Here is an 18,667-nt window from a genome sequence, read left to right on the forward strand (position 1 = left end):
CGGTTTAACCGTAAGGATGAATTACGATTAAGCAGCGGTGAAAACATTCTAAAAGTTGGGGGAGACAAATCGGCAAATAGCAAGAGAAATCAGCCAGCATCTTAAAAGTTTACCACCACAAACAACACTTTCCTCATTGACCATTCGTCAAGCTGCATCCTGAGAGGGGGTTAAAAAATAAATCAGTCAGACGAAGTCAAATGAGGAAAGTGAGAAATTAATTTGTGCGCCCTCCTGATTTCTCCACAGGCAGACATCGATCATGTGGCGGCTGTCTCCCCTCACTCTGGAGATAGAGGTGGTGGAGGGATGGGGAGAGGGGAGATTCGTGTGTCTGAGGGGGTCGTTGTAATCAGGCACACTCATTAGCTCTACTTTGGCTCTGGATGACAGGAGGTCTCCGAGGCAAGTCTGCCTTTTATGCCCAGTCCTTCATCCCTTGAGCTGGGGTTAGAGGGGCTAAGGAGGCAGTTTCTTTCCACAGAATCACCCACCAATAACCTATCGATAAACATTAACTCAGCTGAGCTCAAGATCTGCTTTTTTTTCCAGAGATGAACAAAAATGTTTACAGGCATATCTGATCAATTACGCACTAAAGGGTCAATCGGAAACACATGAAAGGGATGATGCATAAAGGTCAGAAACTATAGGATGTATAGCTGCAATCACATGGAATCAGGCAGACGAAAGATGGACAACACCTTCAAGATGGCACAGGAAAACAAACACAGTCTGATTGAATAGCAAATGAAACACGCATGTCAATATTTTGCGATGGTGATGCTGCATTGTTTACAAAGACGGAAATAAATTACATTAAGTACAATTGTTTAATGTTTCATGTTATTATTCTAGTACTGTCCAGTAATTGTCCAGTACACCCGTGTTTTCTCCTTGTGTGATAGAGCTATGAAACATCCAGCTGTAAATTGCAGCAAAAAGTTTATGTTTTGTACCATTTTACTGTTACTGTTGCTGATATTCTCTGCTGTCCTCACTAAATTTTACTGTTCTGCTCTCATACACTAAAATTATATCCGGTTTGCCATCAACTGAAGAATGTCAAATCTACCTCTAAATACCTGCTAAATGTTAAAGCGTAGGTAGACAAATAAGGCCACATATGATGGCAAGAAAATTTTGAGCATCAAACAATCAATTTCCTGAATTCTGGCGATTTATTTTTGCAATAATTTGTGCATTTTCTGCATTGATTTATGCTGCAAGTGTCTTTAATCCCGTCTAAATAAGAGTGCTATGCTATTTTTTTATACTTTTATTTGTGGGGGCAAATGCGCATGTTCTAAATATTGAAGGGGATGTGTCCACTGCATTTCCCCCTGAAATCTGGTCTTAAGTACCTGAGAAAAGCCCAGACCTACCATGCTCCTGTATTTTGCACAGGAGCACTCAGAAAGCTATGGGTAAATGCTGGACTAATGTGGCAGCCTAGGAGTACCCAGGGTCCCCAGCCTGCTGGGCAAAACCATCCATATCGGGTTTAAAATAACCACGCCTGAGACTTAACCTTTACCAGAGACAAATGAAATGAAAATATACAGTGTGGTGCATCAGGAGCAGGCTTCATTCATAGGGGGCTTTCTGCTAGCCTGACCTGAATTACCGCTCTGTTCCTGGAGGGCCACTGTGAATGGCACGCGTGGAGACAGGACACATTCATCTGGGTAGCTCTATTCTACATCATACAGAGGGGTTGGGAAACAAAGAGTGTAAAAAAAAACAAAAAAAAAAACGGCAGGAACACACAGAAACACAAGGACAGCTATAAGCACACCTGCAAGTCTGCATGCACACAAACACACAAACAATGAAGACACCGCTCTGCCCTTCTGGTTCCTACAAACATGCAACCATGCAGTTCTGAAAACCTCAAAAACAGGAAATGCATACTTTATATCATTCTGAACCCAACAAAGATTTTGCAGACACACACACACACACACACACACACAGACACATGATCCACTTTCCAGCCGAAAATGATGAAATATGAAATGGAGCATTACCGCTTGGAATGGCAGTCTGCCCAGGACTGTGCTGGTCCTCTGTCACATTGTCTTCTACTGCCAGAAAAAGAGAAGGGGGAGAAAAAGAGGGAAAGAAACAGTTAACAGTGAAAAACAAGTTAGACACATTGAGATTTCCTTCTTTTTTATTATTTACTATTGAGATTTTCTGTATGGAAACTCCAAGAGATTTCAACAGCTTTCGACAGCTCAACCTGTGGTTTGGGAATCCACACAAGCCTTTCATATGTATGAGGTTTGGCAACAAGGCAAACAGCCACCCACGTAAATAACATATTGGACTGGGTAATGACGTGATGAATTATGAACGTCTCCCATGAAACGTCCTCCCAACATCAACAGTGACCAAGTAAAAAAACACCTTGATGACTGCATTAGTAAGAGGGTTGTATAGTGCCTCGGTTAGCTAAATTAGACGGGTATCAAAAAGAGGATTCCAGCATAAATACGGAGCTTTGATCCAAACCTAACCAAACGCAAAGAAAACATACATTCGTAAAATATATATTTGCATTACGTATCATGACAACCAAAGCAGCGGCAAAGTGCTTTTGCTCTTTAACAGGGTGGCTGACAAAACAGTGACAGCTTGATCGGCGCTAAAATCCGCTCATTAGGCGCATGGCAACTAAACCGCTTTTGACTTTTTGACAACAGCATGGCCTTGAAAAACACGACTTCTGTTTAGTAAAAGGTAGGAACCTTTTACACTGGAGCCTTTTTGGAACTGGTGAGAGTTCCTTGTGGCATGTCAAGTACAAAAAATGAAATGGATTTTAACAGCGGGAAGAGAACAAAAGAGTCTCCCACCTGTTCCATGTAAAATGAGGGTCTCACTGAGGACTTCTTACGCCTCTGCGTTCCACCCCTGCAGTTGAAATGCATTCTCCATTATGTCTTTTCTTTCTAGCCTTTCATTTTCCTGGGCAAAGAGGAAGGGGGAGTCTGACAGGACCTCCCAGTAGGGGAGTGTGGCAGTGACTGCCAAAGCAGAAACTGGCGCACTTTTAAAATCGCACAAAATATCCTGTACTTTGCATAATTAAGGCAGGATCCTATGGTGGCAGAAGCCTTTCCCTCAGGGGAGCAAGAGTCAGTGTCAAGCAGGGTGTCAAACCTCAGTGAAAAATGAAGAGGAAAGTGTCGAGCTGTTTCTTATGAAGATGGCAAACGACAGAGCAACTATGTTTCGCTGTCAGGCCTTGTCCGGCCAAAATTGAATTCCAAAGTAATTCCTATGAGGAGCTTTTATTCAAAATAACCTTTGTGGGAAAAAATGCCACAATTCACTCAAAATACTAGAATGGGTAATATTTCCCCTAGTAACAATTATAACTGATGTACGCAGAAAATATGCTAAACAAATGGGCCTGGCAATTAATTAGCAAAATCAATTAAAAGTGATGGAATAGACATAGTTGGACACCATGGAGGTGTATCCCACGGAGCCGCCTAAGAGGACTGCATCAGCCAACACAGAAACCTTGTCCTGTTAAAGGAGGCCTTAGTGACTGACGCCCTGAGAGTTTAATGAGTTTCTCCAGCACTGTTGAGCGCCTTGCATCTAGGATCATTTAAATGGGCTAGAGATGGGGGTCCTAATAAATCCCCCATGGTTCTATCAGAGATTGGTGGTGGGAGCTGGAGTTTTTGTTTTGATTACCGTCCCTGTTGGTGAGATGAGGGAGTTCAGGCAGAAAATTCTATTTCACAATGCCATAAGAACTTAAACATTACGGCAGTTGGCGATGATTTGTCACCACTGTGAACTTATTAAAAGTTTTGTCATTTAAAGTAAACAACCTCCATCGCGCTGCAAATTCTTTTCTCATTTGCACCTGTCTTCTAGATAATTAATAGCTAGCCAGGAGCGATCATAGAGGGTGAGCTGTCAAGTAAGGGCAGGCTCCTGTGATGTTTCATACAGGCTGGACATTTGATCAACAATCAGTGCAAATCCAAATAGCTGGACAGTTTTAATTAAAAACTGGTGATCGCTTCATAATGACAATAACTGCAGCTGAATAAAGCTCCAGTCCACGTTCTTGTTAATGCATCACCGCTATCAGTTAATTAATGTTTGACAAGGTACAGTGTATCACTCAGTCAGTGACAAACTGTAATCATGCTGTTAGGTTTTGTTGATACAATACCAAACACACATGGGACCATTTCAGCACTGCTCCTTTGATTTTCAAAACGCGGAGCAGGAAAAGACATAATCCCACAACAAGTGGCACAGCATTAAAGGCCACTAATTAACACACTGGCCACACACAAAAAATGAACGCCGACTAACTGTCATTATGTTGAGAGTGACAATCCCCAAGACAGGACATTTCCTTTTTAGGGGCGAATTAATTTCCCAAAGCAAAACAGGAAGCGAAAAAATACAAAATTAAAAAAAAAAAAAAAACAACAAACAGACTGATCACCACATGCACAGCCCACCACACCTGCGTAAAACTAATGATTTAATAGACATGAATAAGCAAAACATGACAAACTCTCAGCAGCTTGGACCTTTCCTAATCCATCAAATGAAATCCTGCTGTGTAAGAGAATAGAGTGAAGAGCGCGTACATGCACGCCAACATGTGTGTATAATTACTGTACATTTTTGTGCTTTTATTTGCCACGTATTGTGTGTATGTGTGTGTGTGCGTGTGCGTGTGTGTGTGTGTGTGTGTGTGTGTGTGTGTATCTCGCAGCACTTCACACACATAGAAAAAAAAGAGCCCTGAGTGTGTTCCTGGATATGCGTGACTCATCTGCTTGGTTACAGCCAGCTTGGACGATACAGTGCCGAACACAATGGCTGTGTAATCCGCCCTGACTGACCGGGAAGGAGACGCTCGCCACAGGGACTACAACTCAATTTAGCTCGGGTCAAGAGGTCAACCCTCCTCAATTAGGGCTGGGGAAGGGAGGGAGGAGGACACACACTGCACATGAATAACTTTCTTAATGAGCATTATTTGAACTGGTGATTAGTGTCATAAATAATTTGCAATAGAGGAGCATGTTAATCACATTGCATAATATTTGTAATCCTTTACATATTGCCATGTACTGTAAGCAAATCATAGGAGCAAAAAAAGAAACAGCAGCAGCAATAAAAAAAGTGTCATGAATCAATAATCTCCTCATGCAATTATTGCAAATTCTGCTCCTAAATGTAAAAAAAAAATATTAATGCTATTCATACAGGGGGAATGAGACAGATGCAAATAAGCCCAGCAACGTATCATTTCATTTGCAGCAGCGGTGGAAATCAATCATTGTCTCTGAATCAGAACTCCTTCTCCATGTGGCAGACAACCCATGACAACAGGAGAGACACATGCCATGGAATAAGAAGAGATATCGGCCAGCTCCCGCGACACCCAGTCCAACACACTGAGCCGCATGTCAAGAGCACTGACAGCCGTGCTAATGGGATTTTTCCACGGCTCCATCATAATTTCCTTAATGATAATACTAACCATATTTTTGTGTCACATTAGAAAAGTGTTAATGGGTGTTATGCCACAGATCATTAATTGTGAACAGACTGGAATACTGCAGCTTCCTATAAACTAAGAATGACGCAACTGTTAACAGACATTTTAAAAGGAGGGAGAAAAAAATAGAGCGGGATGTTGTACGTTTTTAATTGTTCCAATTAAGAGGAGGCCTTTATTACATTTAACATGAAACAAACTGATCACAGTGTGTATTTAATATAAAGAGTCACATGAGCTTTTGAGTGGTTCTTGTGACAAAAATACTTGAGCTTAAAGGTGTCATCACTTTTTAGTTATAAAGGCCTATGATTATGAGGAGTGAAAGGGGGAGTGGTTATAAATCTCTGGACATAACGGAGACCGTCAAGTTTCTTCATAAAAGAAAATGACAATTGTGGATTTTAAAAAAAGCACATCTATATTAGTTTTTCTTAATGGGTCAAATTTAAATTTTATTCCCTGACATGAAGGGAAATAAACAAATAAACACAACTTTAAGTCTTTAGTTTTAATTTTAACTTATATTAACTTTATTTTAAAAACGTCCTTCACAGATTCTATAATCACGCTGTTTGATGCCATTTATATTTAGTGTAAAATAATATTTCCTTTCGTGTACAGCCAGGCAAAACTACCCGAATTCACTCGTGTGGCGACAAATTTCAGCTCCTCAAAAACATCAAATATTAAAGGTGTACATGACACGGCGCTGATTTCATGACAACCTCTCTACTTAAAGTAAATGGAGCAGAAAATATATTTATATATGCGAATGACAGACCTGGAAAACTTCCTTCCTCAGCCAATAAACACATCAGGCTTGAGACTTGTCATTTGTGCTCCAAATGAAAATATCAAGCCAGCCTCACATTATTCAGGAAGTGCTGTAGGACAGGCAACGTGGCAGTCATCACACGCTACATGCAGGATTTGGGAGTGAGATCCTCCTTCCTCGCTGCTCACCACTGACTGAGGCAATGTGCTGACCCAAAGCCTCTGCACATCAAAACAAAATTACAATGTGCCTACAGTTGAGAAATGTAGAAGGCTCTGGATTGAGTAAATGTCAGTGGCTGGGGTGAAGTGTTTGCATATAAGCGAATGATGTATGGTCTTGTCCTGTGCCATTTATTCCCCCAAGCAATAACGTAGCCGGATCTGTCTCTCAGACTTAATTGAAACGGGACTTGTAATGTTGCCCTTTTCCTCGATGGGACCAAAAACATAACCTCTGACTCCCACAAGCAGCCAATACTGAGGAAGTGGGTGTGCTGGGGGCACACAGGGGGAAAAAAGAGTGCCAACTGTCACAGCATTATTTTCTCATCTCCTCTACGTACACTCCATGTCCATGCTATCCATAACAGCCCCTAAATCGCCGCACATGATGCCCGCTCTCTGCCTCCAGGTTCCATCGGCACCTCTGTTTATTTTCCTTTCCGCAGAACAAAGTGTTCTTTCTGCACAAAAAAAAAAAAAACACATTGACCACTGCCTCAAGTCGGCAGAAGACAACCTATAAAAGTGTAACCTGAACTCTTATTCGTGAACACATACAGTACGAGCAGACACAGGCTCACGCACATGCATGCACATGAGGACACACATGAAAAATGTGGTGCCACTTTTGCGTTAACCAAATAATTTTAAAAAAAAAAGTCCACAAATAAAAATACAATTCCTGTCTCCTGCAAAACAATAATGGAGAATACAGTGTCAAGCAACTATTTTAAAAAATGACAAGGAAAGTTATTGTGGACATCTGTATAAGTGTATGTCTGTCCCAGAGGAAAGAGATAGACAAAGAACAATAAATAACATCTGCCTGGCCTTCCTTGGGTCTGATCCAAAACAGGGAAATATCTATGACGTATCTGCATTTCTGCTCCGCTTCAGCAGTCGGTACGAGGACATAAAAGTCGGGGATGTTTTGTGCGCCACATTTTTCCAATTTAAATTTTACTGACAATAACAAAACAAACAATGTCATCACTCTGACTTCATTTGCATACTGATTTGCTCACTCTCTACCCCTCTCTCTTGCACACATAGACATACACAAATCTTGACAGATGTTCTTCTCAATTCTCTCTCACACACACACACACACACACACACACACACACACACACACACACACACACTTGTAGCATGTAGGCATGCTCACAGGAGACGATTATATATAAGTGATGTGTCTTTTGAGAATAGCAATTGTCACACCAACTAAAGAAAAAAGCAGTCAATGCCAATCTGGTCTGAGAAAATAGGGAATCTATGTATAGAGCTGTTTACTGTGAAAAGAGCAGTGCAGGTCTGGAAACAGAATGTGACAATTTTTAAGATGTGCATGCACTCACATTTCCCCCCTCTCCTGGGTATTGATTTAAAATGGTGGCTGCATGAATGTACTACCGCAGACCATGTAATCTTCCTTTGAGATGAAGACTTCCGAGAACGAAAGGGGAGACAGAAAGGGGTCCACAGACCACAAGCTGGGAATGTGAAATTGTGGACAATTATTTGCTGAGCAAAATACAATGCCTGCCAGATGAACTGGAGCTCAACCTCCAAAAACCCAGCAGCTCCCCCAGCCAAAATGCTACAGAGAAAAGTAGTGTGTGAATATGAGTGTGTGTGTGTCAGTGTGTTCATGCATGTTGCTCTGTCTCTATTTCTCTCTCCCTCCCCCCTCGATCACACACGTACACTCAGACACAAATGCACGCTCGAATTACCACCGGTCTAACTGTTTCAAAACCTACAAAAAAGTACTAAAAAAAAAGAAAAACTACAAAAATCACACTCATTGTCTGCTGTGTGTATCTTGGCATGCAGTGCTGAGATTTTATGTGGTATAAAAACATCCTAAAAGTTCTGATGTTTTCAAGCATTGCCTGATAAATCCAGATGTTTACAACTTTTTAATGTCCAATTAGCACTCAACACTACCTCTTAATTTCTCTTTTGTGCACACACATGTATGCACACACACATCACAGCCCTCCCTTTCCCCAACATATAAAATGTTTCCTCCTTAGTTTCTCAGACAGGGGGGAGGGTCACGTGACTCTGCACCCCATTCCATCAGACGGCTTAAGTTCCGACCAGGAGCGTCTTCAACACATCCAGATGTTTTACCAGCGTCGGGCTGCACTGTTGCTCTCTAAATTATCCATGCCCTACCCTTGCACTTTAACTATCACTACATTACAGTCTGAACTATAGCCGACCAGCTTTTCCCCGATGCCAAGTGCGTAAATGAAGCCGATTTCATGCGCAACATAACAGGAAGAACACTTCGTAATGCGTAAAAAAAAAAAAAAAAAAAAAAACAGTTACATTTCAGTGAGCGATAAGTTCAGTTCATGCTCGTCTAGACTTGTCAAAATAAAAAATGTTCTGAGAGCCACCAAACATAGGCTTGTCACTTACCTTTCAGTGATCTTGGTTTAGCTTGCTTGCGGCGCGACATCCTATAGAAAAACGCTGAAGTTGCTCAGTTTCTGTCTGACAATTTGTGCAAGACGGGATAGTCTAAAGGTCTCTAAATTTCACTAACCGAAATCGCGGCTCTAGCATTACAGAAAGATGCAACTTAGCCCCCGTTGCCGCGCGGTCTAAACACGAGTTTGCTGTTATTTTGTGATGAGTAGGTGGATGTTATAAAATCCAATTACCCCCGATCGGTATAGGCGACTCTATATAGTTGAGCAGGGTATCGGGAAAAGTGTGAGAATATAGTAATCCCCGTCATGCGCTTCCATTCTCCGGGAAAACACACACGCGTGAAGGCATCATGTTCGTTAAGAAATAAAAGCGGAATATTTGCTTTTCGCATCTCATCTCAAATGCATCCGCGTGAGAAAGACATCAGCAAAACGCCTCCTGTGAGAGTGCAAAAAAAATGCAACAAAACCAAAAAAAAAAAGGAGGAAAAAATGATAATAACACTTTTCACTTCATATCCACCTAACAGCATCAAAACTATTATAGACTCTTCCTTTTCTCACTCCAGTCAGCTAATCATGAATTAGGTTCGGGAATCTGATCTAAGTCTACGTCTAAATTGCTCTTAAAAGAGGATGAAGAAGCAGAGAGAAGATGGAAGCTCCCTCCTCATCACAAACCTGCAAGGTCTTGGACTGCGCTGTCGCTCCGGTAGTCCACATAATAATGGAAAATGGAAGCAAGGCCCCCAAAGCCATCAGGATGGCTCCAGAGGGGGCCCCTACCCCGCAGGGACTCGCTCTGTACGTAATCACTGAGGAAATCATTGTCAGCCTGCCTGCACTCACACACAGACAGAGAGGCATGATTAAAATCCTAGGGATCATGGCAAGATGCGGAATGCTGGATCTGCTGGTCCCCGGATCCGGAGTCGAACTCTAAACCCAAAGTCGGCTTGCTCACCCTGGCGTCTCCTCTGCCTCAGCTCGCCGTCGGCCACTCTCCGTCTACGGCAGACGGACTGGTCCCCCTTCTGGTAGAAATGGTTAAGCAGAGATACATTTTCTGTGTGACTGTTGACATATATGACATGTAATGGCACGCATAGAATTTGGGGGACGATCTGTTTATTTACAGATGAGAGTTTTTTTGCATTATGATTGTTCACTGTAAATTAGATTCTCTGTCCTCTTAATTATTTGAAAAAAAAGAAGAAATATCAGATTAAAAAAATTATATTTATTTTCAGTCAAACAATGTAGCATCCCCCCTTTTATATTATTATAGAATCTTTATATTGTCTTATTTTGTAATTCCAACCATTTTAATTATCAGCAAAATGCAGTCCGACTGCAAACTTTCAATTTAATTAGATGGATTATTTGTCTTAAAAAAACATCACACACACTCTTTCTGTCTCTCTCACACACACACAATGGTGCATTGGAATACACCCTCACCTGCACAAGGATATCCAGGCCTCATGCTACCCCTGCTATGTGAAAATGAGATCCAGAGCGAAGTCCTGCAGTGGGCTTCTCACTCTGCACTCTGCCCCTCCGCAGCCTGGAGGTAGCCTCTGCCAGGGGCCCCATCTAAAAATCACAGTCACGCTACTGCTTTTCCCACTTCCAATGCATTTCCACTCTGGCTGATTCATGGAGACAAATGGAAGAGGAGACCGATGTTCTTCGCCGCACGCCTATGGGGAAAGGAGAGAAACAGTCGATAGGGCAACTCCCAAATACAAGCTGGTGTAGAAGAAGAAAATTAACAACAACCTTTGATAGCCTTTACTGAGACGGAATTTAACTTTGTTAAAGAAAATTCCCCATAAAAGTTAACCAAAACTATAAAAGTTAATGATGTGAGTACATAATAAGGCTGCTCTTATTCTATAGGGTATTCCCACCTTTTTACTTTGGAGTTCATAATGAGGCCATATACTGTTATAGACATCTGAGGTAATCACCTACAGTGGCACAAAGTAATAAATGTAAGAAAATTCAGAGCTACAGAGGAGACATATCTATTAGCTGACAGTCATTATTAGATTCTTATTTCAAGTAGGCCTTGTTATTTTGCTTCTTTAGTCCCTGATCAGTGGCAGATCAGAGACTTAAACATAATAAATGACCTACATATGATGTTGAGGCTTTTCATTCTGTTTGCTCAATTTGGAATCTCGTAATTTTATCTGCGCCCTTTGCTTTTTCAAATAATTTCCCTACCCACGCGCTGCCATAAAATGTGCACGAAAAGATCAATAACACAAAGTATGACACAGATTGACGTGATGTGCTTTGGTAAATTCAAAGCCCTCGCAAACTACAGTAAAGTTGGTAAACACACACATATGAAACATCTATTTGTAGGTGCTTGGAATCTGTCAGGAGGGTCTCAGCTGCCTTAAAACTTCAATCTTAACAATGCTCCAAAGTTCTCCCTCTCTGTCTCGGCGCTCTGTCAGGCGGCTCTCCCAAAGTTTTACCACCTTGCCTCCCCCTCCTCGTACCTCTCGGATGCTCTCAAACACAAACAAACAGTGCTCTTCAGTCCTCCAGGGCTCTTTGCTACTTTCATTAGTGACAAAGTAACTGGGAAAAGGCTTGACTTGACTCAGTGCTTGCACAGTTCAGTCTCTAAGTTACAGTACACTCTTGCTCAGAAGTTGTTTTTTTTTCTCTTCAAGTGGAAGAAACCTCATGTGAGGAAATGTTGCTCATGATGCTCCAAAAAACTGTCTGACACGGCTTGTCCCTCAGGGATAACTTTATAAATATGGAAAGGAGAATCAAATATAAATTTTTGGGGAGCAAATAGGCACAATGAAAATCAACAAAAATGTTTTTGTTTCAAGTCTCACCTCTGAGCGTGAGGGAAAAGGGAATCAAACAAAGATAAATAAAAAAATGTGACATGTTTGTCATAAAAACGATGCCAGCCAGGAAATATTGTATCCAGCATTCACCTATATGATACTGCAAAATTAATTTGCAAACATGGTGCATCTTAATATTTAGTCGTTAATTAATCCTCTCTGTAATTGTTTCGTCCTTCAAAAATGCTACACGCAGACTACAAGCCTTTGATATTCTATCAAACGCGCAAAGGCACAGTCTGTTTTCAGATCACCTCAGCTCCTTACCACAGCATTTGTAGTAAAACTGAGCAGTTATGTGGAGATTTTTTTCACCACCCGTAGCTTTTAGTTAGACATTGAGACGCCACGGCAAGTGTGTGTGCCGCAGCATCAGAGATTTCACTCTGCCTCTCAGCAGGATGAAATGTTCCCCTGTGGAATCCGCGGCCCTCGGGTGGCGGGACCCTTCAGCAGTTTTTCCTGACCTGTGGCCCGCTCACCCTCTGTCCATTTGGCTCCGACTGCACATTGTCCAAAAGAAAAAAAACTAGTAACCAAACTTTAAAACTCGGAGAAAGTTTTAATCCCAATGAAGTGTCTCCTGTAGAAATAATAATCACTGAAGGCTATTTAGTAGAATACTCTTGCAAATGGTGAAAAACGGCGGCTTAAAAGCACAGTCGGTCAATTACGCTCGTTAGAACAGGGCAGATACACAGACATGCATGTACACCAACCACACACACACACTTGACTTGCCTCATTAAAACCCATCCAGCTACTAGAACTCAGAGATGTGAATGTTTCCCTTGAGGAGTGGGGCACGTTCATTTTGAGAAAGGCAGAAGATTCAACTTTTTTCTTACTTGCTTATAATTACAGAGATTGCTGGAATGCATGACCCTGAGAATAAGGCTGAGTCCTGGGAGAGTCCACCAGAAGCATCACCATCTTCAGTCTTGCTCTCCATTGTGTAGCTCCCTAGTTGGATGCCACCCACACCAGGCATGAGTGAGGTCGAGGCAGTGCCCCCATCACCAGAGGAGTGCTCCCAGGGGACTTTAACTCTGCTCCAACAAGCCAAACTCCTGAGGCTGAGAGAAAAAAATAAGTCAAGATAGCGAGTGACTGAAAACATTGCCCTCTCTGAGCCGAGCACTGAGACATACTTCCACAGTAAACTGATTAAAAAAAAGAACAAAAACAACACGGAGAGCTAACAATCAGATGGCTTCAGAGTTGGCAAGCAAGGGTGAGTGCTGCTTTCCAACTTCACTGTTATCCAAATTGCTGGGCAATTAAACACTGGAGCAAAAACGCATCATATGTATGCAGTTCACGAAACTATTCTACAAAGAACTGGCGTATATTATCTCAAAAACAATGTGGAAATCACATAAGAATATTTGCTGCTCAGCGAATGGCCACGCCTGTCTCGATAAAAGGTCAGTGTTGGCCTTAGTGTCTCAACATCCTTGCAAGCTGAAGGATGTCAACAAAGTGGAGGGAATGTTGAGTGAGTGGTCCTCGTCGACAGTGACCTTCCAGCTGGATATCCACAACTTCCATCTTCCCAAGCCAAGGAGCCCCGTGGAGCAACTCCCAAACCGGGTCATTAGCGCAGTGGTGTCACCAGACAGCAGATCACGGGCCAGAGAGGGAGCAAGAGGGGGACTCCTGGCACTGCAGCGGCTGCTGTGCGGTTTGACATTCAGGGCTGGCTGATCTATGGGGCTGGGGAGACAGTGCCCTTGCTCTGGGTCTTCATGAGGAGAAGGTCCTGGCAGTTTTCCCCCCTTACTTACTCCATCATAAAAACTGAGGTCACAAGATGTTAGACGGAGCCCTGACTTGCAACATCACGACCTGAGCTGCAGGGTGTTAGCCCCGCTTTAGTGACAATATAATCACCACGATCCAGCACTGAAAGCCATCTGGTACAATGAGAAAATTCCCAGACGAACTTAAACAATTATATTCACTCTTCAGCGAGTTGCATTACTATAATGTGGGGACGTCCCGATCAGATCCGAAGAATCGGTATCAGGCCCAATCAACGCGGTCCCTTGTTTACATCCACAGTCACACAGGTGTCATAAACGGAGAGCTTGACTTGCGGCAGATATTCAGATTTTGTCGTAATGCTGCTACTCCAATAGTTAGAAACTACTTTTTTCATGTTCAACTGAAGTGGAACTGACGTTTTTGCTGTTAATTTTCAGTGAACTAGTTCTGCTATAATCTTTAATAAGCAGAATTGTGACCGATTTTTGTTTGCTGTGACTGGGAATGTTGAAGTTAACCTATAACTCTACTTTGAAGTGGAATTTTGATCATATTATTCATTTATAGTGCTCTCTATTTTTATTACAGTGCTGCACTAAGTGGATTTGAGAGCAATTTCTGAAGACACATTTTAGTTTGTTTACTTTGGTACTTTGTTGAAAAAACAAATGCTGCACTTAATGGAATTGAGAGCTATTTCAGGCATTTTACTTTGTCTACTTTTTAATTTGGTTCAAAAAAACTTGCTGCACAAAAATGGAATTGAAAGAGTCTTATAAAATATTTTTAGTCTGTTTATTTTGTTATTTAGTAAAAATAAAAATAAAAAATCCTTAAGGAACTGTTTGGATGCAGACATTTTTTTTTCGTATTTCATTGCAGCAACATAAACACTGGATTGGTTTTTAAAACATTAAAGTACTTGAAGTGTGCATTGCGCAGCTGTATTATCCATAAAAAATATAAGAATCAGATCAGGGACATTGCATCAGTGGATACTCAATATCAAGTGGCTCGGTTTGGGAACGAGGGCAAAAAAAAACTTGATCAGAGCATCCATACTATAAAGTCTAGAATACGCACATATCGGCTGTCGATTTATTCTCTTAGACCAACTTTAAATTGCTTGCCATGACAATAACCTCCACAAAAGATGTATTATTGGCATGAAGAATACCATTTAACCACAATGGAGCAGTTTCATGGTGTGATCAAAAATCATTCTAGGGATTTTATGTCCTTTTCAAATGGCTTTGACCTCCACAGCCCGTCTCCAGCAAATGGTGACCACTATGGCCATGCCAAGAAAGAGGATCCCCTGGGGGCATTACCATGAGCCAAGACGAGCATAAAAATCTCCCGGTGAAAGATGGACATTTTCCACTTGGCACCGCCACACAAGATGAAAGAAAAAGATAGCGAACCTTTCAACACTTCTTTTTTTTTTTTTTACTGAAATGAGAGTGGTTTTTTTCTTGCTCATTACCACTCTCTCATTAGGAGATCTTCACTGTAAGATGAGATCAAGCCCACTCACCCCTCTATATTCTGGTAGTTAACTAAGCTGCAGCATGTAAGTGTGCTACAGAGCCCCTTATCATACAGAACATTTTACACAATCAGCCAGGCTCACCTCGGAGTGTTACCAATGTCTGATTACTGGGTTCAACGGATCTCACACTGAATTTAATAATTCAGTCAAGCTATTAAACATATACTATGGCCACAGGATGTGACTAAAGCTAAGTAACCTGGAGAACAAACACAAAACTTGTATTGCTCTGAACTTAACACAGTGAATAACGCCTTTGTGAGTTCCTTCTAACGTGAACAATTTCGTAGTCAATGACTAGAGTTCGAGTGAAAGCTTCTTGACTCTCTTGCAGAGTAATGAACTGTAGTGCAAATTAAGAGCAGCCATCTTCTCATCAGCATGTCCAATTTACTTGGGCATCGTCCCTGGAAAATAGGCAGCTGTGTGGAATGACTGCTGTGTTGTAGTTGTGTGAAGGCATGTGGATAAAAAAGGCTCTGAAGGATTAGAAGAACCCTCACTCCCAAGCCATGCACGCATTATTCATCCCACCTCCTCCTCCTCCTCCTCACCCCTCTCACCTTCATCACTCCCACCCGCCCACCACCTCTCCTGCTCCCTGATGACTCTCCCTCTTCCCTGACAGTTGCATAAGCCCCGAGAACCTCTCTCCGGACCACGGTGGCGGGAGTTGGGAGTTGGGACGGTGTTAATTAAAAGAAAAGGTTAACACACACGGGGCTGGCAGAAGGCGCATTCAGGAGGCTCCCATGGTAGAGCAGCTGCTCACTGTTTCCTCCCTTGGAGGCCCCCAGGAAGGGACCAGTGACCAGGGATGGAAGTTAGGTGATTGGGGACACAAGAATGAAGGAGTGACTGGGCCATAAAGGATGGAGCTGATTTGACCCGCACACTAAGGAGCAGCCGGGGTGGGGGGGTAGCAGGGTTGCGAGTGGTTCCTCTCACCTGTCCAGTGCCTCCCCGCTCGGGCCTTGGTTTGGAGCTGATTAGTGTGTCCCAGAGAAGGTCTCACCTCCCTAAACACCGCCCACACACACATACCTTCGTTAGACAGTGGGATGCATGCCAGGCCCATTTAGAGGAGTATGTCACAGAGGTAAGGAGAAACAGACAAAGTGTGGGATGAAGGGAGACAAGCAGAGGCACTGAAATGGCCTCTCAGAGAAGAAAAAGTCAGCGTGGACATCAAAGAAGGGGTCAAAGGGTTACATGGGACCGAAGACACGGAGAAAAGGAGTCTCAGAGAATAAACCCATCAAGATCCCGCACAGCTGTTGTCGCTGACTGCACCATGTGTGATGTACTGTCTAAGGGAGATCATTAAATAATGATAAATTATCACTTCATATTGCTCAAATATGCTGCATTATTTTTGAAAAAAGAATATTCATTCGGGAAAATAGTTGGCCTAGTTTAGGAGAGTTAACATTGAGATAGGTGTTTTGCATCTATTGGGAATAAATGATAAATGATCACACTTAGCAGCAATATTATAAAGATTAATTCATTAAAGTAAATTAAGAACACTAAATTTGTTTAATATTCCTTAAATAAGGCTACAATGTCTTAAAACTATAGCTTAATATTTGTATTTTGGTACTTAGTTTTCACAGTGAACACGACAATGCACAGTTACGTCCTGTTTGTAAATTCTCTCACAAATGGTTCACAATGTTATCTGTCTTAGGTCAATACATTGTGACAATCAAACATAGCACACTGATTGCCACTTAAATTAATTCCAATAAATACTCATGAGCTTTAAAGGCAAACAAGAGGGAGTGAAACAGTTTTTCCTTCCTTTCCCCCCCAAACAAGCAGAGATAATTAAACATCTATCCTCAGAGAAGAAGCGTTCCCACTGGAAGGTTGTTTGGTTTAAGGATTTGCTCAGTGGTTTGACTCGCCAGGGACTCTCCATTTGAGTCTCAAGGTTTTATATCTCTAACAAGGCTTTAATTGCCAAGGTAACAGACCACCTGATTAAGCCTGACAATAAGTCTGCTTTATCTGTGGGGTAGGACTGAGCAGAATAGGCTGCAGGGATGAGGAGGAATATTCAAATTCAGCGTATTCATGCTAAATAAGGTTGTTATTTTTCTACAGCCTACAAGCACAGAAACATATTGTATGGTCATGCACCTCGGCAGTGTGAACTTGCCTCAAAAATTCTATTTACTGCATGTCAACTTTGGAAATGCACAGTACTCGCAGGAAAGATCCTTAGTCTACTGAGAGTGTGGAGGAGGCGGCACTCAAAGCCTTAGGTCCCATGCCATGTGCCCTCCTTATTGTAACGAGTGCATTTCTCTCCTCAAACTCTGACTGGTGAGCGCGTCGAAGGAGGAGGGGTATTCTTCAGAGGAGACGGGGAGCGTCTGGTGGTGAAAAACTCTGTGTTAAAGTCCCATCTCTCCTGTCAGAGGGCTGACACGGGGCATCCAGGGACACAGGGCCTTTGGTGCTCTGAGTCTGGACACTGGCCTAGTTTCCCCCCCTCTACTCCCCCCCACAAGCCCACAAACCCACCACCTCCCTCTTACAACATCCCACCTACAAAACACTCCTCAGCCGCCCCATCTCATCTGTTCTTTACTGTCAACCTGACCTCAATGAACTGCCCTCCTCCACCAACACCTCCTCTCCATCCCTTCACTTCACCCTGTCTTGCTCTCTTTCTTGCTTTCACTTTTTCCTTGCAATTCTATTCATATTTGACATTTTAAAAGTCATCTTGAAAATAGAAACAAGCTACTATCTAAAACATATTTTTTAAACCACAATAATCAGGCTTAGTACGCCACTGTTTGGCCAGCTGACAGCATCTGTCTGAGAATGTGAATTAAACTGCTGTTTTGCTCTGATATACTCCAAATAATGCCACAAAGGAGTAGCATATTTAGCAGAATTTAAGATTATGACCAACTTGATTATTTAACAGATTTTGTTTTGGTTATTTTAGCCCCCAAATGTATGCATAAATGCAGGAAATTATATTAAAATCACTTTTTTTTCTGGGGGAGGACCCCGTAGGCCAACGTTTCATTGAGTCCACCCCACTTATTGACCAAAGTTAGGCCCTTGAAAATAAGCAGTGTCGGGAAGGTTACTTCTAAAACATATACCACTACAGCTTACTGAATACAAGCCCTAAACTAAGTAACATATTATATATACTTTGTATTCTTTTTTAAATTCATCTTGCTGAGCTCATTTGTCTGGGTCTTGTATTTTCATGCCAAAAAACACAACAGTGTCCTGACTGTGCATCTCCTCTGCAGTTGCCATGTAGCAGGTGCACTGTGTAAAAGATTTTCTTTAAAAATCTGTTCATGGGAAATGTGTGCCTCATATGAGTTTTACACTGTGCCCTAACAGAAAGTGAGTGGTGCTCTCTGTTCACACTGAACTCAACTGGAGAAATTCACACTCAAGTGATGGTGAGTACTTGCTATCTCTC

At 42.1% G+C, this 18,667-nt stretch overlaps 1 protein-coding gene across 4 annotated transcripts in view; it reads right to left on the reverse strand.

Moving 5' to 3' along the window:
- Positions 1-9,678, reverse strand: part of LOC121951040 (zinc finger protein 521-like) — a 106,877-nt gene extending 97,199 nt beyond the window's left edge. For 2 of the 4 annotated variants that reach the window (XM_088085547.1, XM_042497216.2), the window contains exons 1-2: positions 8,990-9,678; positions 2,031-2,084 (exon numbers count right to left, since the gene is read on the reverse strand). In XM_088085547.1, the coding sequence (XP_087941673.1) occupies positions 2,031-2,084; positions 8,990-9,029 (94 nt within the window). In that variant the 5' untranslated portion in view covers positions 9,030-9,678. Of the gene's footprint in view, positions 1-2,030; positions 2,088-8,989 lie in introns of all 4 variants that reach the window. The other 2 variants (XM_088085546.1, XM_042497215.2) reach the window with 1 other exon arrangement.
- Between the last annotated feature and the right edge of the window lie 8,989 nt (positions 9,679-18,667).

The sequence above is a fragment of the Plectropomus leopardus genome, chromosome 12 (assembly GCF_026936395.1).
Source record: "Plectropomus leopardus strain MGB_pleo_1.0 chromosome 12, ASM2693639v1, whole genome shotgun sequence".
In the NCBI taxonomy this organism is placed as follows: Eukaryota; Metazoa; Chordata; class Actinopteri; order Perciformes; family Serranidae; genus Plectropomus; species Plectropomus leopardus.